General features: G+C 37.5%; 3 protein-coding genes across 3 annotated transcripts; all 3 read right to left on the bottom strand.

The window, feature by feature from the left end:
• Window positions 1-1301: 1301 nt before the first annotated feature.
• On the bottom strand, window positions 1302-2880 carry LOC105976880 (putative aspartic proteinase GIP2). Its single transcript, XM_013002143.2, has one exon. It carries the CDS (start codon window positions 2761-2763, stop codon window positions 1462-1464), a length of 1302 nt encoding a protein of 433 aa, XP_012857597.2. The 5' UTR covers window positions 2764-2880; the 3' UTR covers window positions 1302-1461.
• Window positions 2881-7052: 4172 nt separating this feature from the next.
• LOC105976820 (putative aspartic proteinase GIP2) lies at window positions 7053-8446 on the bottom strand. The gene has a single exon (XM_013002079.2). The coding sequence runs from the start codon at window positions 8419-8421 to the stop codon at window positions 7111-7113; it is 1311 nt and encodes a 436-aa protein (XP_012857533.1). The 5' UTR covers window positions 8422-8446; the 3' UTR covers window positions 7053-7110.
• A 12267-nt stretch (window positions 8447-20713) lies between these two features.
• Window positions 20714-22149, bottom strand: LOC105976819 (putative aspartic proteinase GIP2). The gene has a single exon (XM_013002078.2). The coding sequence runs from the start codon at window positions 22147-22149 to the stop codon at window positions 20821-20823; it is 1329 nt and encodes a 442-aa protein (XP_012857532.2). The 3' UTR covers window positions 20714-20820.
• Between the last annotated feature and the right edge of the window lie 4988 nt (window positions 22150-27137).

Here is a 27137-nt window from a genome sequence, read left to right as displayed (position 1 = left end):
CTATAACGTTTTGGTGACTTGGCAAGAAATTTTTATTACTTGTTTGATTTTTTCATTCTCAATGGTTGGCATCTAATTAGTCAACTTCTAATGGAAAGCACATAAGAAGAACTCTTGAATGGTTCTTCTGGAATTCGGAATCTGCGAAGGTCAAATGCATCCCCGCGACCTAGCAAATCAACATAATTAACTACAACTATTTATTAAATATATTCTGTTTCCATTTTGGCATTTTTTATTTCTTCTCAAAGTTTCACTTCGGTGCAGCGTCCGTAGATGGTGCGTTTTCTTGTGATTTTTATATTGTTCGGTACCCTTTTAGTTCTTTACTGAATGTCATAAGTCTATATTCTAGAAATTCGAGTAACGCGATCCTTTTTATTTATTTCTTTTTTATTCTGTCTACTGCACGTAATATGAATTGTTTCGATTCAGGAAGATGTTTACCCGGTAATATAATATTTGGGGTTCTTTAATATGAATTATTGAAGGTTTCCTTCTGACTATTTTTCATGCATTTTTATTGCATTATGTTGTTCAAGTTATACTACTAGTACATAGAAATCGTAGACGTTGTTTCTGGTTCTTTTGTTTCAAAGTTCGTTTCTTATGTGATGTGCGTTGGATTACTAACGGTAGCTCTGTGAATTTGATGACAAGGCATATAAACAGCACAACAATGAAAGTCGAGATATACAGACAGATTCATGGTTTCATTTTGTCTAGTCAACAGTGAATGGTGATCAAGAAATGAAAACAATACAAATGTATATGAAGTTGATGAGCCTATGATTGAATCCATTATTCTTTTTGTTATATTTATTTATTATTCTTTTTAAATAGGGCAAATTGCACATCACCCCCTAAAATTTTCTAATTTTTGCACTTTACCCCCTCAAAATTTTAAAAAGTGAATGTCCCCCTTCAAAATGTTATTCATGTTGCAAATTGCCCCAATAGCAAAATTTCAATGAACTATTCATCGGCATTTGAGTATTTTTGTTGCATATTGCCCCTTCATATGTTATTTTTGTTGCATGTTACCCCTTAAAAACATTATCTTTTTTCACATTGCCCCATTAAAATGTTATTTTTGTTGCACAATGCCCACAAAAAATTGACTTCTGAGGCAAATTAATGTGCAACCAAAATAATATTTTAAAGGGAGATTATCCAGTTTTTGAATTTTTAGGGGGGGAAATGCGAAAATGAGAAATTTGTAGGGGACAAAGTGCATTTTATCCTTTTAAATAAGTGACCTATTCGAAGTCTTAATAAAGTTAAAAGAAAATGGCAAAAACTTAATAAACACATCATTATTTCATTCCAATATAATAAATAATCAAAGTGAGGAAGCTCATCCAGAGGAAGCCTTTCACTTCACAAATACAAAGGGACTGTCATTCTTTTATTTCATTTGAATCATAAAAACTCGAAATTCAAAGTTGACCGTTACACAACCTAGGAAGCTCCGAACTTGGAACAACTTGTGTTAATCAGCAACAATGAAGGACTAAATCTGAGCTTCGAAGATTTCACATCGAACTCAAGCAGATGATTCTCCAGTTGGTACCCTCCGACAACTATCGAGGTTGTTGGTCCCGTCAGATTTATTTGTCCTTCCACAAACGCAAGGCAGATGACGTCTGCACTAACTAACACCATTGAGCTTGCGCCGTAAAACCTCCAGTACACATCCTTGTTCTGCAGGACAAAGTCGATAATCGGCACATTGGGCCCCGTCTTCGACGTCGTAACCGTCTTCGAATCGAAGCACGCCCCGAAAGGAGCCACGGCCGCCACCCTCTTGATATTCTGCGAAGCGGCAGCCTTCACGAATTCGTTGACCAAAGCCCTGTAAATCGATCTGCTCAGACCGGTGTAAGGCCTCACCGTACGAATGCTCGTGCCTCCGCTTCCATCTTTCTTGTTGATCGAGAGCAGCGTTTTGTTCAACGACAGTGTTGTGGAGTCAACTTTAATGGACTTGACATTGATGAAGTACTCCGCCGTGAAATTGCCTATCACCTCGTTCATGTCTGTGCTCACGGGATTCTTCACGAGGGGCGTGGTGAAAAATGAATTCTTCGAAATTTCTTCGAACGGACTGACGTAAGCCGTGTCTCCGATGATCAAGTTCCCGTCGCTGCCTGCGGACGAAGGGAGGCAGAGTGCGAATTTCTCGCGGATCTTGAAAGCAGACGCGAGCTGCGCCTGCAGGGAGACTCTGGTCCGGCCGAGACCGATCAGGCCAGCGGCCGGACCAGCCAGTTCCTCCCGTAAGACGGGATCAGAGAACTGGAACGGGAAGTTGTTCAGCGGGTACAGGGCACCCCGCGTGGAGCGCACGCGGAGGACGTCCTGGCCGAGGCCGCTGTAGCCCTGTGTCCCGCTGAAGGGGTTGAGGGCGTAGTCGGAGCACGTGTTGTTGGTGCAACCTGGCTGGGGAGGCTTCAGGAAACAGAAAATGCATCCGACGCCGTTTGCGATCTCGCATTGCCGGGTCCCGCATAGGATCGGGCGGTACGATGAAGCCGCGTTCAAGTACTCGTCGGAGTAGAAGTAGAGGAATTTGCCGCCGAGGTCGACGACAGTGTCGAGAGTGGTGCTGTTTGAGCCTACTTGAATGGTGGTGTAGTATTGTTTGGTTGTGGCATCTTTCTTGATTGGGAAAGTGAATGCTTGTGGCTTTGTTTGGGCATTTGAAAGAGAAAACAAGAGGAATGAGGATAATATGATGATTGAGAGAGTTGAAGGGGCCATTTGTCCTTAAGGAATAATGTGACTGTTATTCTTTTTCTGAAATAAATCAGTACATATTTGTAGTTGATTTTTTTTGGTGTATTTAGTTTTTGAATATCTGCAAAGATTTAGATTTAGATTTAGAGATTAGATATATTGGAGTTGACTTTGACCAGGGGTTAGCATTCCAGCTAATCAGCATCATCTTTATCTTGTAGATATCTTATTTGTATGGCGGATTGAAGTCAAAATTCCCAACTCAAATTGAATGAGTGATTGAAGGTCAGAAGTCAAAACCCATCAATTCTAATCCATCCAGTAACATGCTGCAAATTGATTTCACGCACTTCATGTGTTTTTTATTTTATAACTCAGAAGTGATCTTTGATCCGCGATATATACGTGGTGAAATACACAGAGTAATTATTAACTGTTGATATGATGAAATAACTTCTCACTAACTATATATATATAGGGTTTTTTGCAAAAACCACTCCTGTGTAATCTCGAATTGCTGAAAACGACCTCGTGTTAAAATAATTAGCAAACACCTCCTATAAAAATTAGTTAAAGGCAATAAGGCCCTTAGGAGCTCACCGTGCACTTCACTCGCCATGGATGAAAGTGGGGGTTCGTTTTTTGACACGAAATACCAAAATGCAACCAGAAATTTTATAAGTACCAAAATGAAGTTTTTAAAATTTTCAATTTAGTCCTTTATATTTTCAATTAACCCATCTTCTTCAACCTAAAGAGTAGCCCTCCACTTTTTCACCATGATTTTTTCCAGCCAAAACCATCAACCAAATCCATATATCAACATGAAGTTCATTTCTATTCCAAATCCAAGAAAACAAAAGGGAAGAAAAACGGCACATCCCTGCCCAAACAAAAAAATATACAAAAACCCTTCAAAGAACTTTCTTCCAATTTCCGTAGCATTTTCTTTCAATTTGTGAAAACTTAATTCATACATTCAGGAAGAAGAAGAAGAATAATGTCAAACTCGAAGAATCATTTGCCGACTCTCCGATTCCACCATGCCGCCGCCGCTGCCTTTCAATGCCACCACCGCTATTTTATCTTCTGAATCCACAATTTCCGTGTGCCGAAAATGGCCGTTGCAACACTTTTTTCTTCGGATCTGAAAAGAAAAAAAAAAAAAAAAAAGGAATCCCCACCCACCATTGTCAGCAACCATTTTTCTCCTTTTCCTAGACGTGCAATGAAGAGGGGAGAAGCTGGTTTACTCCGTTTTGTGTGATATCTTTTTTTTTCATTTCTTTTTGTTTAAAACTGAAAATTACTAAAAACGTATTAGGGGTAGTTTAGTAATTTTATACAAGTCAACCATCAATTTTGAAGTAAGTGGCGGTGTGCTTCGTAAAACACAACATAGGGGGGTCTTTGCTAATATTTTTAACACGAGGACTTTTTCGGCAATTTGAAATTTCATAGGGGGTTATGTGCAATTAGCTCTACATATATATATATATATATATATATATATATATATATATATATAGACACACACACACGCGATATGTAGTCATAGTTTAGTTAAAATAGAAATAAAGACAGCAGTTGAGATTTTATTTTTAAATAGTAGTCAAGAAGTCGCTTTAATTAGGTTAACACTTCTTCCTTGTCAAGAATTTATGACAGTAAAGGTCGTGTCGGTAGGCGCGTTTTTTATTTTTAAATCAATTAACTGTTGTATTGGCGTGGTGCATTGTAAAGTGTTGAGTTTTGAATTTTGATATGTGTACGGTGTACCCGCATTGAATAGTCAAAGCTGTTATAACTATATAGATTAATAACAGTGGCAGTAAAAGCCCAATTTAAATTCTTCTTGTCTATAACACATTCATGATCGAGCTTCGTACTTGGCTTGTAGCATTGTGTTTTAATTGCACGTTATTGCATTATACTTATATATTTATTTTGTGCACATATGCAACTACGAATCTCTTTGTGAAGTGGCGAAGCAAATTATGAATTATTTCATATTTTATATAGATTATAGCTTAATTATTATGTATATCTTTTTCCTTAGTTATTTTTATTTATAATTCTTTTAAGAACAAAAATAAATATATAAAGCAACATAAATAATAAATATTGAGAGATTTGGGACATAATTTCTATTTTGAAGCTCATTTACAGCGTCAATGAAGTTCTCTAAAATGGTTATCTAACTTCTAATTTTAAAACTCATTTTAGGGATTTAATGTAATGTTAAGTTGTTTTTGTACTTCACTCGGTCAGGGATGGAATTAGGATCAAAATTTAAAGGTAGCGCTCTGGAAAAAAATTAGGCTCACAAGACATTGCAAAAATATGTTTATATTGTTTTTTTTTTTTTTTATTAAAAAGCATATATATTGTAATTTTATCATATTTCAAGCATTAAAAAAAATCTAATCAATACAAATTATTCTAATAATGTAAATCGCTTAATATTTTGAGGATTTGTGGCATCAGCCAATATTATTTTTTAGAGGCATTGATAAAGAAAACAGTAAATATTCATAAACTTTATTTAAAATAATACAACTTTTAAACGTTTTATTCTATATTGTTCTATTAAATATGCTATAAATATCTATAATTTATATAAGATTATGGAGACTAAAAAAAATTAAGAGTTAAAGAGGCATATTTACAAAAACTTTGGGGGTAAAAGTAATATTCAAAAAATATAATGACAAAATACCTTAATTTTTTTTTTATTGATCTTGGACCCCCTCTTAGTACCGCCGGTGCACTCGATAAACTTTTCTATGTAGTATCTTACCATACATGTATTCAAGAACATTGTCTATAGTTTATACGCCCGGGGGCGTAGATTTACCCAGTTCACCAATATGGTTGATTGTATCGTTCATTTGGGGAAAAAAAAAATTGTCAATAGTCTATATATTTTAGTTTAGTTGCCATTTGGAGAACAATAAAAAAAAGTCCATCTCCCGTGAAGGACTTCATAAAGTTGATGTTATATATGAACTTATGAACTATTTCACATCATAATATGACCACAATTTTAATTTTTGTATACTTATTTTTTTAGGATTAATTACACATAACACCCTCCAAGTATGCCCTTTATAATTAATACCTACTTTGACAAAAAAGAAGAAAAAAAAAAAAAAAAAAAATTCGAATACCTCTGAAATATCGATTGTAACACATGCCCCCTCCACGGGCCAAAAGTCAAGTAACTCTTTGGCACTCTCCATATAGCTGTTGGATGTCCGGGACCAAAACAACCCTTATTATACTATAAACAGTAGTATCTCAATAAATTAATATCTAATGACTAATACTCAATAAATTAATAATTTCACTTAAATAATATATTATTTTGACCCCGACTCAATAAAACACCTGCTAAATTATTAGTTCAATAATTTAATATTTCGCTAAATCAATAAAATTTTATTAGTTTCAACTGTATTAATTTGTAAATTAATTTATAGAAGTTTAACTATATTTTTATGAAAGCCATTTGTTCACTTCGCAACATTTCACCACATTCAATTGGAGAACAGTTGATTTCAGCACATTTCAACAAACTCCAACTTTGCAACAACTTTTTTCACATTTTTTTAGTGTGATATTCTCTTGAAATAAATTTGTTATTATTTTATATTTCGAAAATATAAATTATTCCCCTTCTCAATTTAGTAATAAATGTTTATATTCACTTTTTTCTTTTTTCAATCCAGTAATAGCTATGTCAAGAGTCTGTTTATTTCCAATCAGTGCAATAAAAGTATGAGTCGGGAAATTAACATTTTCGTCCCTCATGTTTTCACCGATTTCACATCTGATCCCTCATGTTCACAAAAAAAACACATTTGATCCCTCATGTTTGAATAATTTAGCATTTTTTGTCATTTACGTCTATTTAGATTTACCATTAGTCCGTCAGTTAAGGAAGTGATGGGAACACGCTTGATTCCGTTAGTTTTAACGAGAAAATGACAGAACTAAATTTTTTGAATTTTTAAAACATGAGGGACCAAATGTGTCTTTTGTGAATATGGGAGACCAAATGTGAAATCGGTGCAAATTTGAGGGGAAAAACTGTTTTATCCCAAATATGAGTAGCCATAGCTTTTGTTCACAAATAGCAAGAAATAAAATCATTATTCATTCTAACATTTTTTTTTTTGGAGTAACATTTCAACCCAACAACAATCAAAAGCAGGGTTACTCAAAAAAATTAAAGAAAAAAAAAAAAAAACAATCAAAAGCAGAGGATATGCATAGAAAATGTGACCATAAGTAAATAAGAAAAACTGAAACTTCAAAGTTTGACCAATACTTTCTTTCCCAAGAAACGTAACCCATCACAAAGTCAACCTAGGAAGCTCCGAAGTTGGAACAGCTTGTGCCATGCAGCAACAGTGAAGAGCTAAACCCTAGCTTGGAAGAAGCCACGTCGAACTCAAGCAGATGATTCTCCATTTGATACCCTCCCACTTCTATCGACGTCGTCTGTCCAGACACATTTATTGTTCCTTCAACAAACGCAAGGCAAATCACGTCTTTACTAACTTTAACCATTGAATTTGATCCATAAAACCTCCAGTAAACACTCTTCTTCTCCATAACAAGATCGATAGTCGGCACTCGTGGGCCCGTCTTCGAGCTCAGAACGGTCTTCGAATCGAAACAAGCCCCAAACGGGGCCACAGAAGCCACTCTCGTAATATTCTTGGACTCGGCAGCCTTCGCGAACTCTTTGACCAAAACCCTGTAAATCGATTTGCTCAGACCCGTGTAATGCCTCACGGTCCGAATGGTAGTGCCTCCACTTCCGTCTTTCTTGTTAATCGAAAGCAGCGTTTTGTTCAACGAGAGTGTCTTCGAACCAACTTTAATCGACTTTACATCGATGTAATACTCTCTCGAAAAATTGCCTATCAGATCGATCCCCAAAAGCCCCACAGGATTTCTCACCAGCCGAGTGGTGACAAGTGACTTCGAGATTTCCTCAAAGGGTTTGCTGTAAGCCGTCTCTCCGACGATCAAATTACCGTCGCCGCCAGCTGGCGGGACGCACAGCGTGAATTTCTCGCGGATCTTGAAAGCAGACGCGAGCTGCGCCTGCAGTGAAATCCGGGTCCTGCCCAAGGCGATCACGCCCGAGGCGGGACCCGCCAGGCCTTCTAGCATAGCGTCATGTGCGTACTGGAAGGGGAAATCGTCCACCGCGTACACGTTGCCCCCACGTGCGGAGCGCAAGCGCAGGGTGTCCTCTCCCAAACCGCTGTACCCTGAAGTGCCAGAGAACGGATTGAGGGAGTAGTCGGAGCACGTGTTGTTCGTGCACCCTGGCTGGGCGGGCTTTAGGAAGCAGAAGGTGCAACCTATGGCTTCGGCAATTCGGCATTTGCGGGTCCCGCATGGGATCGGGTGGAACGTCGATGCAGCGTTCAAGTAGTCTTCGGAGTTGAACCAGAGGAAGTTGCCTCCGAGATCGATCACCACATTCAGTTTGGTGCTGTTTGAACCAAACTGAATGTTGGTGTAGTACTGGTTGGTTGTGTCATCTTTCTTGATCGGGAAAGTGAAGGCTTCGGGTTTCTTTGATGGGGTTGTTTGAGCATTCGAATAAGACGAGAATAAAAGTAAGGAGAAAATGACTATTGAAATAGTTGAAGGAGCCATTGAGAGAAATGGAGGGGTACTAAATAAGTGTTCTAGATATGGACGTATTTATAAACTAGATTATGTATAGAAGGTGACAATTTAGCAAAAAAAGAAAAAGAAAAAAAAATTGAAATCAAATTTAGTAGATCTACATCGGATGCCAGCAAACCATTATTATCTTTGACATTCGTCTTGTCCGATTAAATTCAAGATTTCAAACTCAACTAAATGGGGTATCAAAATGAAAAACTACCACTTTGATGCTCCAAAATTAAAAAATCCTCCTCCAATGGAGGCATTAAATGGAGAACTATTTTGATATTCAACCACCCCGAGGTGCAAAAATACTCCCTGGAAAATGAGGTATCAAAAATGTAACCACTCTATTAACCTATCACAATTTGCCACGTGGCATTTAATAATATAATTATTTATATATTTAAAATTTGATAATCTATTTGATACTTGTGGTTGGAGTGAATTTTTTTTCTAGAAGTATCAAAGTATTATATCAAGTATCAAATGTATATTTAATGCTCCATTTTGATGTCTCTCCATTGGAGTTGCTCTTATCAAAAAATTAAGGTATTAATATCATATGTACACTAATAGTCATAAGTCAACATTAATAACACTCAGATGATTATAAAGACTCAGTCAAAAGCGTGTAGAGACAATAAATTAATAAATAAGCAATATTGATTTTTTTTTTTTTTGGCAAACTTTTTTTAGGGGAAAGTACGGTTTGCACCCCTGAATTATGGGGCTTGTCTTAAACAGCCCCTATACTATAAAATGTAACAAATCAATCCCTCTGTTTGCCATTCCGTTAAGGGGAAAATACAGTTTGCACCCTTGAACTATGGGGTTGGTCGCAAACACCTCCCTGAACTACAAAACGTAACAAAATGACCCCTCATTTTCCATTCCGTTAGTTGTTGCTGATGTGGCGGGTTGACCTTTTCCTTGCACCAAAAGGCGAATCCCTCGCCCCCAGGGCCCCCATCCCTTGGCCCGACAAGGATTGATGGAAGATGTAAATCATGGTAACTCAACGGCCCGTTAAGGTAGCGGACCCGGACCTGGTGCCCACAAGGAACCAACCCTCATTTGGAGTTGAAATTCCCACACTGCGGCTGCCAGGATTCGATCCTAGGACCTTGCACCAACTTACCACCTCCGGAACCAGTTGAGCTACACCCATGCGGGCGGGTTGACGTTTTCCTTTTCACATCTTAAACTATTACTTACATTTATTTGGACATATTTACCCCTCACTTGAAGCACTTCTCAACAAGTTCTGCCAAAAGAATATGGAAAATCAGAATTGGAAAAAATTAAAAAACAAATAAATAATTGGATAACCAAGAGAACGAAGTAGATGTAATAACATCAACTCGGACTTCCATGAAATTAGTCAACCAACAAACCAAAAAACATAAAAACAAAAAAATCACATTGATAACTAAAGAATCAACTGTAGATATATTTTTGAAACCTACAAACAGAGCATCGTTATATTACTGAAACCCACAAACAGAAAATAGAGAAATCATCATCACGAATGCATTAAACACCACACGAAATTCTTAAACAAAGAAAAAACACAGCGGAAGATCCATCATACTTTTCACAGAAATTGAGAAAGAAGACACGCTGAGTATGATTCAAGAAAAAATATTGCAAATGAGTTTGAAAAATCAAGAATTTCAGCATCGGAAAACTGTTGGTTTAATAAAGACTTGAGCGGTCGTTGATATTTTCTGATTATTGGATTGCAGCGTGAATTCCAATTTTTAGGCGCACGGGCTGGTTTTTTCAAAAGAGGAATTTGGTTTTCTCAAAAGCGAAAAAAAAAGGAAAGAAAAAAGAAGGGTTTGGTTTAATTTCTCACTACAAAAAAACTCGCTTTGGGTGAGGATATAATTCGTCACCAAAAGGGCTTTTTTTGTCACGAAAACGGTTGGTAACGACAATGTTCGTTACCGTTTGTTGTCCTCTAAAGCTCGACGCTAAAAGTTTTGGTGACAAGTTACTGAATTTCGTTACTAATGTATTGGTAACAAACGTTGATTTTGTTACAAGATCTTAATTTATTGTAACAATTAATGTATGCGGATGCCGGAGATGATGATGTTACGAATTTTGAAAGTATGCGGTGGTGGAAATTGAAGAGGATAAAGGTGTGTATCGGCGGTGAGAAATTAGAACCCTAGAGCCACTATGTTCTTTTATTTATCCCCTTTGTTTTCTCCACACCCGCTGGAGTAATATTATCACTAGATATACAATAGAAATGAAAGGTAAATAATATTTTATAACTTTTTGTAACACATATAAAATTTGTTACAAAAGAATAATACTTCTCGTGACAATTTTATGCTACTGTAACGAATTAAGAGTTTGTTACTAGACAAAATATATTTTCGTGACAATTATTCACTTTTTGTAACTAAGGTTTCCGTTTGTTACGAAAAAATGGCTTTTGGGTGACGAATTAGTTGTTTTAGTAACAATGTTTTCTAATCGTTACCAAAACATGATCATTTAGTGACAATGTTTACATTTTGTTACAATAAACTAGTTTTTGTGACAAATAATTCGTTTGTTACTATAGTTTTGTTACTTAAAATTACTTTTCTTGTAGTGTCTATTGAGAGGGAAATGATTATCCACGGTGATGATGCCACGTCAGATTGCAGCATAACATAATGAGGGTTAATATGTAAATACTCACTATTAGTAGAAGTGTTAAAAATCTAAAGTTTGACTGTTAAAGTCATTGGTCATTTTGTTACGTTTTGAAGTTCAGAAGGGTGTTTGTGACAAACTCTATAGGTTAGGGGTGCAAACTGTACTTTCCCCTTTCGTTAATTACTGCTGATGTGGAGGGTTGACTTTTCTTTTTCACATCTTAGACTATCTTAATGGATTTATTTGGACACATATACCCCTTCACTTGTCTTCATAGATATTTTTCTCAATTTATTTCTAATTTTAGTCAACTCAAATCTACTACGCATTTCTAAATTTCTATTATTTATTTCCAATAATTATTTACCTCACAACATTTATTTATTTATAAATCTTGCTTTATCTATGTTATTTTAATAATTATTTCTCTTTTTATGAAGTTTTTTAATAATCATTTCATATTATTTAGTTGTAAGTGACTTTTCTATATTTTTAAACAAAAGATATACATTATTAATATATATAAATAAATAATTGAATTAAGAGGTGTCGTGACCCACCAAATCCAACAGCAGCGCTAGAAGTCCAATGCATCCAAGGCCAGTGCTTCCGCTACTGTCACTCCGGCGAAATCCATCGACACAAAGCAGTCGGACATTTTATTGCACATAAAAGTGAGATGATGCCACGTCAGTTGGACACCCCTAATTTAATTTCGCAGCATAAAATAATAAGGGTTAAAATGTAAATGCCCATTATTTCTAATGGTGATAAATTCCTAATGTTTGACTGTTAAAGTCAGGGACTATTTTGTTACGTTTGGTAGTTTAGGGGGGTGTTTGAGACAAACCCCATAGTTCAGGGGTGCAAATTGTAGTTTCCCCCTTTTTTTTTATTATTCCATTACTATAAAGAGTTTGGGACCTTATTAAAACATTGTGCTGTCTACACACGGAAAAAGAGTACCCCTACAGTAGTGACAGGCAAATATCGGAAATAGATCCTAAACTAAAACACTTTATAACAAAAGGGCCCATAAAAGAGGGTATAAAAGATAATAAATAAAACTAAAACCCTAATTGTCTTGAAATTTCCGTAATAGACAAAGCGACCCCAATAACCAATATATCCCAACACCTCCTCGCTTGACGTGCTTGCGCACTCGTTCCACGATATTGGATCCCAATCATTTTGAAGATCGACGAATGTGTCCTTCTCCCGCCCATTCTAATATTATGTAACCACATGCGACTAACAATAATACGGAAAACCAGAACGATCAAAGAATAAGAGCTTTTGCGTATGAGGATTGAGTTGTTGAGCAGTAGGATACTCCTTCCTATCTCTATGAACAAATGCTTCTTTGGCAATAGAGTCAGCCACCATGTTTTGCTCACGAAAGACGTGCTTATACACACCATCTTGCTCACCAAAGTTGTGAATCTTTCTAATGATATACACAAACTCCCACTCTTAACTGAATAGCATGTATGGAGTCTGATTCAATCACCACATTAGTAATGAGTTTTTTTGCAAAAAGTACCCCTGTAAAATCTCCAACTGCATAAAAAGTCCATGTTAAAAATATCACTGAAACCTCCTACAAACTTTTTAAAATAACAAACACACTTGACCATTTGCAATTTAACCGTTCACCACGCTTGAATAGACATAAATACCCCAACATGGTTTTTGTGAAAATACATATAAATATATTATTATATATTAATACATAAATAAATTATTAAACTGAAAAACGAAAAAAAAAAAGAAATCTATCCAGGCCTGCTCTGATTCAGGCTCTGGCCTTCCAGCCAGGTGGAACGCCGGCGTTCCCGCTCACTGAAATTGAGCCGCCGCAGATGGAGTGGAGAAGATGATTATGTTTTCAAGAATTTTTAAAAATTGCAATTTGGTCCTAATATTTTTGAGTTCTTTATAAGTAAGTCAAATTGTACTATCTCAGGGGCAATTCTATCTTTTTCCATAAAATATTTCATCACCACTCGCACAAACGGCGAGTGAACCACACGAACCCGGCGTAGGGGGGAAAGTGCCTTTAACTAAAACTCATAGGGGTTTTTCAATCATATTTTATTTCACATGGACTTTTTATGCAGTTGGAGATTTCACAGAGGTATTTTTTGCAAACAAAACTCAATTAGTAATCCCCATGTGCAGACAAATATTTCTAGCTTCATAAATTGCCTCTAGCTCAGCCCATAAGGCAGATTTCTGCCCATAAAAGAATGAAAATCCATACCAAAAATTTCCTTTGAAATCCCTAAGAACCCCTCCACCAGCTGCTTCTGTTGATTTAGCAGCTCCATTAACATTAAATTTGAGAAGATTATTCTCCTTTTTACTCCAACCTAGCCAGCTTCCTCGTTTAATCATTAGGGCTTTGATTGGAACACGAAGATGTTCCAACATAATTAATTATCTCCCAAAGTGTACTAGCGCGCTCCGGAGTAGTTTGGACGCTAATGTTGTTCCCGATGTATAAAACCGGTAGTGAATTTAGCAAAACCGTCGAATAAAATTGTTGTGGAAATGTAGGCACCAGGATAGGATAAAAATGATTAATCCCGAATTTGGATTTTAGTGATTTTGTGAAGACTTGAAAAAATAATATTTTTGAGTAGAGAAAGTAAAATACAAGTGTTTTGTGGATGGAAAAATTACTTCTCTTTTTTGGTTTTTTTTTTGTCTTGCTTACAATGATCTCTAGCACTCCATATTTATAGTGAGGAGTACATTAATCTACTAATAAATTACAAAATAACTCATACACTAACAACTCTTTTAATTCTAATTTAATACTTAGGAAAATCAAAAGACAATTGTCTATACATCTAGACAATAGTGCTTCAAATTCACATTTATTCAATCCTCCACTTCTTCCAACATGAATGCCCACTTCTTCTAACATGAATGCCCACTTCTTCCAATATTGAATTGCCACTAATTTCAATATTGAATTCACATTAATTCAATTTATTCCCACATTGCCTCCCGTAAATTGAATTTGCTTTTGATTCCCAAACCTTCAATATTTTTCGAAAAAACGGGACCTCCAAGTGGCTTCATGAAAATTTCCGCAAGAGAGATAATTAAACGAATTGTATCAAGTCTTGAGACGTGAACAAATACCTCATTGAAGTCTTCTCCTTCTTTTTGCTTGTATCATTTTGCAACAAGCATCGCCTTGTATTTGTTGATGGAACCATCAAGATTGGTTTTTGTTTTGAACACCCATTTCACACCAATAGGAGATTTGTGTGAAGGTAAAGGTGTGAGCTCCCAAGTTTCATTTTTTTCAATCGCCTTGATCTCTTCTTTCATCGCTTGATTCCACTTTTCTTCTTTTGAGGCTTCTTCAAAAGAGATTGGATCCTCCCCGGCAAAGAATGCAAAGAAAATAGAATTTGATGCATTCACCTCCTCCGTTTCATCGTAGAGTTCTCTCAAACTCCTCGTTTTTCTTGGCGGGGGTGATGGTGAATTTTGTGGAGATTCGTTTTCACCATCATTTGGTTGCATTGCTTGAGAATCGCCTTCTTCGTCTCCAAGGGTCGACCAAGTTAATGATTCTGAATTTTTTGAAAAATCATAAGAGGATTTTTCATCAAACCGAACATCCCGACTTATCACAATTTTTTTCGTTTGAGGATTATAAAGCTTGTAAGCTTTTGACCTCTCACTATACCCAATGAAAATGCATTTTTCGGCTTTATCGTCGAGTTTGGTCCTCATAGCATTTGGAATATGTGAATATGCAAGACAACCAAATGTTTTAAGATGACTAACATTTGGCTTCTTACCATACCACACCTCATTTGGAGTAGAATTCTCCAAGCTCTTCGTCGGTGATCGGTTGATCAAATAAACGGCACAAGCGACCGCTTCAGCCCAAAACTCCGATGGAATATTCTTCTTTTTCAACATACACCGAACCATATCCATGATTGTTCGATTCTTTCGCTCCGCCACGCCATTTTGTTGAGGTGTATACCGGGCCGTCAATTCATGTCTAATCCCATGGATTCGACAAAATTCTTCAAATAAAGAAGATAAATATTCTCCACCACGATCACTCCTCAAATTTTTTATTTTGAAACCGGAAAATTTCTCAACTTGGATTTTAAAATCTTTGAAGCATGAAAGAGTTTCGGATTTTTCTTTCACAAAATAAGCCCAAACTTTTCTTGTAAAATCATCAATAAATAACAAGAAATACCGATTACCACCGAGAGAGGGAACTTGAAATGGTCCACAAAGGTCACTATGAATGATCTCCAATGGTGATTGTGATTTCCAATTTGATTTGGAAGGAAATGGCTCTCGGTGCTGCTTCCCCAATTGGCATTCTTCACAAATTTCATCCATGGCTTTAATGTTCGGCAATCCTTGAACAATTGTTTTGTTTGATAACTCCTTCAAACTTTGGAAATTAAGATGTCCGAACCGGTCATGCCACAACTTTGAAACATCGTCCTTCACGGTTAAATGGCAAGAGGCTTCAAAATTATCAAGTTTGATCGGAAAAATATTATTTCCGGTCATACCGATATTTGCAATGTGCTGATCCTTCTTTTTCAAAACGCAAGTGAAGTCGTCGAAAAACATATTGAAACCTTTCCTCATCAAGTGACCAACACTTAGCAAATTACTTGCCAAGTTAGGTACATAGTAAACCTCGGACATTGTTTCGGCTTTTCCGGATTTTGTTTTGAAGACAATTTCTCCAACGCCTTCTAATGCGTAGGTGTATCCATCTCCAAGCGTAACTGTCCCATGGCTAGCTTCGACGAGATTTGAGAATAATTTTTTATTCCCCGTCATGTGCTTGCTCGCACCACTATCCAAATACCAAGTATTTTCAAAGCTACCGTTAGATGCAATCAATAAAGTCTCCATATTTTCGACTTTATTTTCATGCAAATAACCAACTTCTTGCCTTTTTTCTGGATATTTTTCCCAACAATCATTGATTTTGTGTCCCGGTTTATGACAATAATGACACTCAACGTAAGGCTTTGTACCTTTATATGATCCTCGTCCTCGGCCTCTTCCTCTTTGAAAATTGTTCGGAAAATATTTCTCCTCCTCTTTCGCCTCTTCATTTGATTTGGCTTGTCCACGGTAATTGTTGTAAGAGTTTCTTCCTCCTCTTATTTGGCCACGACCTCGGCCACGACCACGGAATGAGTCACGGCCTCCCGTGAATGTAACTCGGGATTTTAATGCTTGATCCGGAGAAGAAATTTGAGGATTTCTTTGAAGGATCCTTGCTTCGTGCGCCTCCAATCGTCCTTGTAGACTCTCCAACGCCATTGATGAGAGATCTTGTGACTCTTCAATAGCCACAACAACATGATCAAATTTCACCGGCAAGCTTCGCATAATTTTTTCGACAACCCTTTGGGTTTCCATGACTTCGCCATTTGTCGCCATTTGATTTACAAGAGAGGTGATTCTTGTAAAATATTCAACAATTTTTTCGTTTTCTTTCATCTCCAATTTTTCGAATTCAGCCCTCAAAGATTGCAAACGAACCTTCTTTACTTCATTTTTCCCGGCATAGGTTGTTTGTAGAATTTCCCATGCCTCCATGGAACTACTCGCCTTGGTTAGTCTTTCATAGACGGAAATTTCGATGGCTTGATATATTTGGAAAAGAGCTTTTCGATCTTTTTGCCTTTCTGTTCTCAAAGCTTGCCTTTGTGCATTCGTCAATTGATCCTCATTTTCGGGAGTCTGAACACCTTCCTCAACAACGCTCCAAATGTCTTGAGATTCAAGACAAAGCTTCATAAGATTACTCCAATAATCGAATTTTTCTCCATTGAAACGAGGTATAAGAGAAGCAAGGTTGGTGGACATTTTTAAGATGGCTCTGATACCAATTTGTAGGCACCAGGATAGGATAAAAATGATTAATCCCGAATTTGGATTTTAGTGATTTTGTGAAGACTTGAAAAAATAATATTTTTGAGTAGAGAAAGTAAAATACAAGTGTTTTGTGGATGGAAAAATTACTTCTCTTTTTTGGTTTTTTTTTGTCTTGCTTACAATGATCTCTAGCACTCCATATTTATAGTGAGGAGTACATTAATCTACTAATAAATTACAAAATAACTCATACACTAACAACTCTTTTAATTCTAATTTAATACTTAGGAAAATCAAAAGACAATTGTCTATACATCTAGACAATAGTGCTTCAAATTCACATTTATTCAATCCTCCACTTCTTCCAACATGAATGCCCACTTCTTCTAACATGAATGCCCACTTCTTCCAATATTGAATTGCCACTAATTTCAATATTGAATTCACATTAATTCAATTTATTCCAACAGGAAAAATACGAAAAGATTAGCTGAGGCGAATTAAATCTTTTCTTAAGACGATACTGTCCCGCTACGGTGCTTACGGTTATTTGACAATTGTCTCCCCAGATTCAACGGCTAAACTCGGAATATGAGCACTCAAAATCCCGAGTACAACGAACGTTACTTTGTGGTTGAAAGGTGTAAAAAAATTAATTTATGGTAAAAAAACCTCAACTAAGTCATTTTCGAGCGAGTGAGATGCACTATCCGTTAACCTTTAACGGATATACTGATGGTCGCTACATTGTGCAAACCACAGGGAGGTAAAAGACCTATATTGATATGACATGGGGTAAAGTGTAACAAGTTGAAACCACAAGGGGGTAAAGTGCTATTTACCCTTTTTCTAATTTGTACTTTTTACCATTTCTGTAGGTCGAAATATTTGACAATGTGTTTTTTACATTATTATAGATCCATAACATTTTTTTTTTAATTTGTACTTTTTACCATTTCAGGTGACGAGGAGTTTCGGGCTTTATCTCCCGAAATTACATGTTTACCCACAAACAACAGAAGTGTATTATATATAAGTATCAAAGTTTTACTACCACGAACATTAGAGATTCGAAATGAGGTTGCATGAAAATCACGATACGATAAGTCATACAGAAAAGAGGCACAAATTATATATCATAATATCTTGAATGCAGTACCGGTTTACTCTATGATTTTTTTGAAAATTCCTCAATTATCATACGTTAAACAATTAGCATTTCATAGAAAATCCAGTGTACATCTGTTGGTTTATTGTGCTGGTATAACTTTTAAGGTAAATTACAACCACCGTCTGAGGTAAAAGCTATTAATTGAAAAAACCCTTATTTTTTCCATAGTTACAGCCACTCGCAATTTATATATTTCTTACATTAACACTATTTTGTAGGGGGTGGATGTAAGAAATTTATAAATTACTGGGGTTGGAAGTCTTAGATTAACACTCTTTTGTAGGGGTGGGTGTAAGAATTTTACAAATCACAGGGTTGGATGTAATTTCTTTAAAATAATGGATTTGTTTATAATTACACTTTACTATAAGGAGGTGTCTGTAATTCACTGTAACTTTTAAGACAAGTGATCCGCACACTTCGAACTATAGATTCAAATTTCTTACATGCATTCCTCAATTGCTAAAGAGAATTCCCCAAACATGGATGGTGATCAGGTCACAGTTCAACTCAAATGGCCTAATGAAGACTATAAGGCCTTACCAAGCGAGATGCGAGGCGACCGACAAGGTTAGGGGAAATCCTTTTCTGCTCGCCCGCACATAGAGGCATTTAATGCATGTTCAATCATCTGACAGGTGCAGTGAATGTTCTCTACTTTTGGCATGTCCAGCCCGCAGCCGTCTCTGTAAGGACAGATTAAACACCATTGAAGACAATTTGAAGTCCGTAATATTTTATTACGGTGATTGGATTGTTGAATCGAATTGGAGGAATAATCGACGTCCGTTTTTATCTATAAATAGGCGGATGTCCGCTGAAGAAGGTAAGTCTCTCGAAAAACACACACAAAAAAAGAAAAGCAAATATATGTTCTTCATAAATATTGAAAAATCTTTAAAGTCCTTAATAAAGCATATTAAATCTCCGCAGTTTCAAAACAGTTTACTGATTTGGTCATCGGAGTGTTAACCCCGGCCTAAGTCCGAACTTTCTCTGTGTGAAACGTGCTCATCGACAGCCCTCAGCAAGCCCATTCCAAAAATTCAAGCCTATCCTAAATTAATAAACCCACCTCAAATCTGGACAGATCAGATGGCACACTGATCAAATGCATATTATATTCGATAAAACATAAATGATTAAAGATAATATTTTTTTATCTTATCTACATGTTCACACGAACCATGCTTACATTGTTTAGTTTCAGACATTCAGCATTAACATAAACAACCCTACTTAAACCTCACTTCAATTGGTATGAAAATTAAATATGGGTAGAATATAAAAATAGTTATAATATGATAATCAACTGTGCAGGTTATTATTTAATTACTACACATGGAACACCGACCACCTCGACTTGCAACAAAAACTATCATAATTTACTTGAGAAAATGAGTGCTTGCCAATGCCGACCCTTGTGACTTGTAAGGGGCAGCTACATTTTTTTTTTTTCTTTTTCATTCTTTTTGTAACGAATGAATCTGCAGTCAGCCAATAGGTGCACTAGGCAAAAACTGCACTCTCGTATAATTATTCGCAAATTACACGAGAGAGGTAAACCACACTAAACTTACTATGTGTGACACTCTCGTATAATAGTTTGCAAAATATATGAGAGATATAAACCACACTAAGTTAACTATATGTGTGACAAACATGACCTTGCAACCGTTGGCAAAGGAATTCGAACCTAGATCAATTGATACATGCTCACTTGCTCTAACCGCTAGATCGTCCCTTACAAAACGTAAGGGCAACTACTTGGCTACCCTTTTGGTGCAGTGACATTTTTTTTCTACTCGGTCAATCTTTTTGAAAATTGGGGTGTTTTTTGGATTGATTTCAGAACTACAATAAAGTGTCATTTCAAATGACGCTTTATATGGGCCGTTGGATTGGGCTTGGATCAACGACCATCTCTCCAATTTTGTCTTCTCAATCGGACGGTCCAGAACATATCAAAAGATCGAACGGCCCTTAAAAGGCGTCCTTTTGAATGACGCGCTTTGACCTGTCAGACGGTTGAACCTGAGTCAATTGATACATGTTCACTTGCTCCAACAGCTAGGCCGTCCTTGCAGGACGTAAGGGCATCTATTTTGCTACCCTTTTTTATGCATATAAATTCCAAGTACATTTTCTTTTTAAAACATTTGCCAATTTGACAAGTACAAATTATAATTTGTATATATACACATTACACACACAGATCACACATTACACACACAGGTCACAGAATACTGGAGTATGTGAGCCATGTGACCGCGTTGCATAAAATTATAATTATACTTTAAATGGGTGAAAGTGGAATTCGAATGCATGACCTTTTAATTTGATTTGACTCTGAAACTATGTCGAATGACATCTCAATCAGAGGCTTAAGCTATCAGTGAAATGTGTTATTTAATATTAATATCCTCAATTAATATTTAACATATAGATTCTTATTTTGAGAAATGAAAGAGAAGAATTTAAAGTTGGGCAAACATAAGTAGATTCTCCAATCCGTTGGGTGTTTTCTGAAAGAAGAAGAATATTACTAACACAATTTCAACCCAAATAAACCAAACAAAGAACATGCACACAAATGTGATCACAAATTAAAAACTTAACTTCAAAGTTTACAAAATACTTTCCATCACACTTTTAACCTAGCTTAGGAACTTAGAACAAGTTGTATCATGCAGCGAGAGTGAAGAGCTAAACCCGAACTTGGAAGAAGCCAAATCGAACTCGAGCAAATAATTCTCCATTTGATACCCTCCCACTTCTATCGACGTCGTCGGTCCTGCTATATTTATTTCTCCTTCAACAAACGCAAGGCAAATCACGTCTTTCCTAGCAACTTTAACCATCGAATTCGATCCATAAAACCTCCAATAGACACTCTTCTTCTGCATAACAAAATCGATAGTCGGCACTTGTGGGCCCGTCTTCGAGCTCATAATTACACTCTTCGAATCGAAGCAAGCCCCAAATGGAGCTACGGATTTCACTCTCGTAATATTCTTGGCTTGAGCAGCCTTGACAAACTCTTTGACCAAAGCCCTGTAAAGTGGTCTTTGAAGTGTGGTGTAAGGCCTCACTGTCTGAATGCTAGTGCCTCCACTTCCATCATTGCTCTCGTCGATCGAGAGCATCGTTTTGTTCAACGAGAGTGTCTTGGAGCCTACTTTAATGGATCTGACACCGATGAAGTACTCCACCGTCAAGTTGCCCAACCCCCCATTGTTAGATTTGCTCCCATGATTTTTCAAGAGTGGGGTGGTGGTGGAAATCAGTGACTTGTTGGAGATTTTGTAATATGTCGTCTCTCCAACGATCATATTTCCGTTACCGCCGCCGGAAGACGGAACACAGAGGCCGAACTTCCGGCGGATCTTGAAAGCGGATGAGAGCTGGGCAGGTAGGGATATCTTTGACCTGCCCAGCCCAATCACTCCGGAGGTGGAGCTTGCCAGCTCATCCTTCAGAACGGGATCCGAATATTGGAACGGGAAGTTATTCACCGTGTAGTAGCTGCGGGACCCGCGCGTGGAGCCCACGCGCAGGGCGTCCTCGCCCATGCCGTTGTAGCCCTGGGTGCCGGTGAAGGGATTCAGCGCGTAGTCGGCGCAGGTGTTGTTGGTGCACCCTGGCGCGGGGGGCGATGTATTGCAGAAGACGACGCAGCCGTCGGTGTCGACGACGGTCCTGCATTTGCGGGTCCCGCACGGGATCGGGCGGTACGATGATGTGGCGTTGGAGTAGTCGTCGGAGTAGAAGTAGAGGAATTTGCCGCCGAGGTCGATCACGACGTCAAGTGTGGTGGCTTTGGAACCTATTTGAATGGTGGTGTAGTATTGATTGGTTGTGGCATCTTTCTTGATTGGGAAAATGAAGGATTGGGGTTTTGGTGGGGTTGTTTGAGCATTTGAATAAGATGATAATAACATAATTAGCAAGGAGTAAAGGATGACTGAGCGAGTAGAAGGTGACATTGTGAATGAGAAGGATTAATTGATTAATTATGGAGCGCTCGCTCTACTATGTGCATACTTAGGGGTGAAAGTTGGAACGGAAATTCCGATTTCCGCCGGTTCCGATCCGAAAAGTTCCGATTTTGGAACAACTTTTTTCATTCCGATTTCCGAAATTCCGATTTCCGATTTTTTCCGATTTTTTTGGATTGGAATTGGAATTATATAAAAAAAAAATTGGAATTTCCGATTTCCGATCCGATTATTTCCGAAATTAATTCCGAAAAAATTCCAATTTTTTTTCCAAAAAATACATCTTTGAGTAATATATATATATATATATATATATATATATATATATATATATATATATATATATATATATATATATATATATATATATATATATATATATATATATATATATATATATATATATATATATATATATATACATATATATATATATATATATATATTATATATATTTATTTTACATTATTTAGTTGTATTTATTCTTTATGGGCCATGTCACCTAAAAAAGCCCTAGTTTATTTTATGTAAAACGGTTTTACGTTTATTATTTCTTGTGCAAAGCCAAAGAGTTTATTTAATTTTTGCTAGAAGTTTTATTGGATATTATGATATGGTTTATTTTTATTTATTTTTTGAATTGAAATTTAGTAGTTATTTTTATCGACGTGGATGTTTTTATTTTTAGCAAATTATGAAATTTTCAGCGAAGTTTCAAAATTTTAATACTTATGTCATTTCCGAAAACTTTCCGAAATTCCGAAATTTCCGGGCCTTTTGGAATTGGAATGAATTTTTAGATTTCGAAAATTTTGGAATTGGAATTGGAATTGATTTTGTACTTCAGATTTTTTTCGGAAATATTCCGAAAAGGCTAATTCCGATCCGATCCTTCCGACTTTCAGCCCTATGCATACTTATTATTTATAGATAGATGTTGGCCTACCAAACTTATCTCTTACATCTCACATACGAATTTAAAATTCCCGGCACGAAATTTGGAATCACCCACTTGACCTTATTATATTAATTGGTGATGAACACAATAATGTCATAACACAAAAAATACTGATATAGTATACATAGGGCCTCTTTGGTTGGGGTATTACAAGGGATGAGATTAGGGGTGTGAACGAGCCGAGCTCGAGCTGAGCTCGCCTCTTTTGGCTGGCTCGAGCTCGAGCTCGAGTTTATTTTGTCGAGTTCGAGCTCGAGCTCGAGCTCGTCGAGCTCTTCTTTTTCTGGCTCGAGCTCGAGCTCGTGTTAATTTTGTCGAGCTCGAGCTCGAGCTCGAGCTCGAGCCCAATCTCTTTTTTTTTTTTTTTTTTTCTTTTTTTAAATATTATTTTATTATTAAAAAATATTTTAAAAATTACAAAATAAAAACTAAATTGTGATTATATATTTTTTTAATATTTGTATTTATTTCTATAATATTTTATATTATTATACATTATTTAAATAAAAATAGTATATAAAAAATAAAAAAAAATAAAAAAATAATAATAAATCCGGCTCGCGAGCCGATGAACAACTAAAATCGGGCTCGAGCTCGGCTCGTCAGAAAGCTCGAGCTCGAGCTCGAAAACCTCGAGTCCGAGTTCGAGCTTTTTACGAGCCGGCTCGTCGAGCTCACGAGCCGGCTCGACTCGTTTACCACCCCTAGATGAGATGGGTTGTACCGTTTTGTACAACGTTTGGTTTGCTTGAGTTACCATCATTGACTGTTGGGCCCACCCATTTAATACCTCATTCGAATTATTGTTAGTCAAGCCAAAATTGGCTTGACTGGTTATCACATATTGAATCCCCTTTTGTAACCCATGTGTAGTGTCGAAAATATCCTTCGAAAATACATCAATTACGAAATTAATAGATATAAATACTACAATCTTCATCTTCCCCTTTCTTGCATCGTGCCCTAGTTTTTTTTTTCAGGTAAAAACTCATGTGAACAAAATTAAAGAAAAAATAACCCCACATTCTTCCTCCTTCCCAATCTCACACCTCTTCACCACCTTCCTTGTTCAAACTCAATTTCTCTACTACTCTCAATTTCAACCACCGCAGCCACGCCCACCACCACCGCCCTCCTCCTCTCACATCTGCAATCAATCACTTGCAGTCATTCACTTTCCGTAACAGGAATTAAGAAAAGAAAAAAAAAAAAAAAAAAAAAAAAAAAGAGCCCCAATTTCAACAATCGGAATCGGAACACAGATAGGGGGATTGGTTACTACAACATCCTGAAAGTGAACAGCAACGCCAACGACGAAGACTTGAAGAAAGCCTACCGCCGCCTCGCCATGATTTGGCATCCCGACAAAAACACCAACAAGCAGGAGGCCGAGACCAAATTCAAGCGGATTTCCGAAGCCTACGATGTACTCATCGACCTTCAGAAGCACCAGATCTACGATCTCTACGGCGAAGAGGGCCTCAAATCAGGCCAATTTTCCCCCAACTCTCGCGCCCAGAACCAGAGTTTCTACTACAACAACCATCAGCAGCATCTGAGTCAGAATGGCTATGCTGTGGAAGTATTAGAACTCTTTTGCACAATGAACAACGACAACGACTTAAGCATGGATAGATACAGCCTAGCTAGTGCAATTACTGCATGTGCTGGAATTGCATCGCTCGAACTCGGCTAACAGATTTTTGCTCGAGCAACTGTCATTGGTGTAGATTCCGACCAGGTCATAGCAACTTCCCTTATAGACTTCTACTGTAACTGCGGTATCGTTAGAAACGGTTAGAAATTATTTGACCAAATGACGAAATTCAACGAGGTTGTATGGAATTCAATGTTGGTGGGTTACGCTACAAATGGATTCGGAGTCGAAGCTTTGGCTTTGTTTCAAGAAATGAGAGGAGTGAATGTTACACCTAATGAAGTTACTTTTACTGCAGTTTTATCGGCTTGCGATCATTGTGGATTAGTCGAAGAAGGGAAAAATATAAGATTTACACAGTACAATGAAACCAGACACACTTTTCATTCACATACTATGTGTGTATAAATAGTTACAGAAGACTTGATCTAGAGATGAGCTGTACACTAAATTTCTAAATTAGTCATATACAATTATGGTGCTGAATTTCAGCAAATAATTAGAGGCTGGAATCTTGTGATTCATCCGTTACAAATCAGCTGGTCAAAGGGCTAAACGCAAGCCTTGATTCTTTTCCTTTACACGACCCCTCAAGATGGAGGTGCCATCAGTAACTCCAATCTTGGAAAGTAGCCATTGATGTCGTAACCGGCTCATTGGCTTTGTGAGGAGGTCCGCTAGCTGATCAGTGGTGTGAACGTGAGATACACTGAGTAAGCCTTTGGTAACATAGTCACGGACAAAGTGCAGGTCAATTGCTATATGTTTCATCCGAGAGTGATGTACGGGGTTCAAGCTTAACTGAGTAGCACCAATATTGTCACATAACAGAGAAGGAGGGGCACGAAGGTTAACCCTCAGTTCACGAAAGAGGGACTGCAGCCATGCAATTTCTGAGGTAGCCGTGGCCAAGGCTCGATATTCAGCCTCTGTGGATGATCGAGCAATAGCACGTTGTTTTCGGGTACTCCATGAGATTGGGCTAGTACCAAGAAAGATCACATAAGCCGAAGTGGAAGACCGATCATCCCTATTTCCGGCCCAATCAGCATCGGAGTAGGCACGAAGGTCCATCGAGACTGACTTATTGATTAAGATACCATAATTGACGGTTCCTTTAAGATAGCGAAGTAGACGTTTTGCGGCTGTCCAATGCGTATTGCTGGGTTTATGCATGAACTGTGCAAGTTTGTTGACGGCGAAGGCAATGTCTGGCCGCGTTAGTGACAAATATTGAAGAGCACCAATTACCCGTCGATATTCAGTTGAGTCCACAGAGGGTGTGCCGTCATTAAGATGAAGAGGAGTGGAGGTGCACATAGGTGTGCAAACATCCTTAGCTCCCTCCATCTTGGTTTTGTTCAGCAAATCTCTAATGTACTTGTGTTGAGTTAAAAAGATACCAGACGAGGTGGGAAGGACTTCAACACCAAGAAAATAGTGAAGATTGCCAAGATCCTTGAGCGAAAATTTTGTCCCTAGTTGATGAATGACGTGCTGAATAAAAGCGGGTTTGTTGCCGGTAATGATCAAATCATCCACATAAACCAAGAAGTAAGCCAGTACGTCATCTGAACTATAGATGAATAGGGAAGAATCAGCCCGAGAGTTGCTAAAACCTATAAATAGCAGGAAATCCTTGAGTGCGTGGTACCAGGCACGTGGCGCTTGCTTAAGTCCGTATAGCGATTTTCGTAACCGGCAAACAAATGAAGGATGGGCAGCATCAACAAATCCAGGTGGTTGGGTCATATAAACATCCTCTTCGAGTGAGCCATGTAGGAATGCATTATTGACATCAAGTTGTCGAATAGACCATCGTTTTGTTACCGCTAAAGCAAGAACACTGCGAATAGTTGCGGGTTTTACAACTGGACTAAAAGTCTCCTTGAAATCTATTCCTGGACGTTGGTGAAATCCCTTAGCCACAAGGCGAGCTTTGAATCTATCAATTGCGCCATCAGCATTGTACTTCACTCTGTAAACCCACTTGCACCCGATGAGATTGTAACGAGAATTGTGTGGAACAAGATCCCAAGTTCCGTGTCGAACTAAAGCTGTAAACTCATCAGCCATGGCCTGACGCCAACGAGGATCCTTTAAGGCTTGGGACAAGCAAGTCGGCTCAATAGACGGCGGTAACGGGTGTTTGCTCACAAGAAATAATTGTTTAGGTCTGAAAACATTATTCATTGACCGTGTGGTAATGGTGCGAACCCGAGGCAAATCTGAATGAGTAGTATTGGTGCTTCTATCTGAACCATCAACATTGTTTTGAGGCACAACATCACGATTGTCAAGAGTCGGCAATTGTTGTGGTAAAGGAACAGGCATAGTGGAACCATCTGTAGTGGGGCTAGA

This window comes from Erythranthe guttata, chromosome 8 (genome assembly GCF_056151865.1).
Source record: "Erythranthe guttata isolate IM_541 chromosome 8, IM_541, whole genome shotgun sequence".
NCBI lineage: Eukaryota > Viridiplantae > Streptophyta > Magnoliopsida > Lamiales > Phrymaceae > Erythranthe > Erythranthe guttata.
Note: the sequence above shows the minus strand (reverse complement) of the source record. Positions and strands in the feature narration are given on the sequence as shown.

Excerpts from the sequence above, each read along its gene's own strand:
- LOC105976880 (XM_013002143.2), bottom strand. The coding sequence starts at position 2,763 with ATGGCCCCTTCAACTCTCTCAATCATCATATTATCCTCATTCCTCTTG.
- LOC105976820 (XM_013002079.2), bottom strand. The coding sequence starts at position 8,421 with ATGGCTCCTTCAACTATTTCAATAGTCATTTTCTCCTTACTTTTATTC.
- LOC105976819 (XM_013002078.2), bottom strand. The coding sequence starts at position 22,149 with ATGTCACCTTCTACTCGCTCAGTCATCCTTTACTCCTTGCTAATTATG.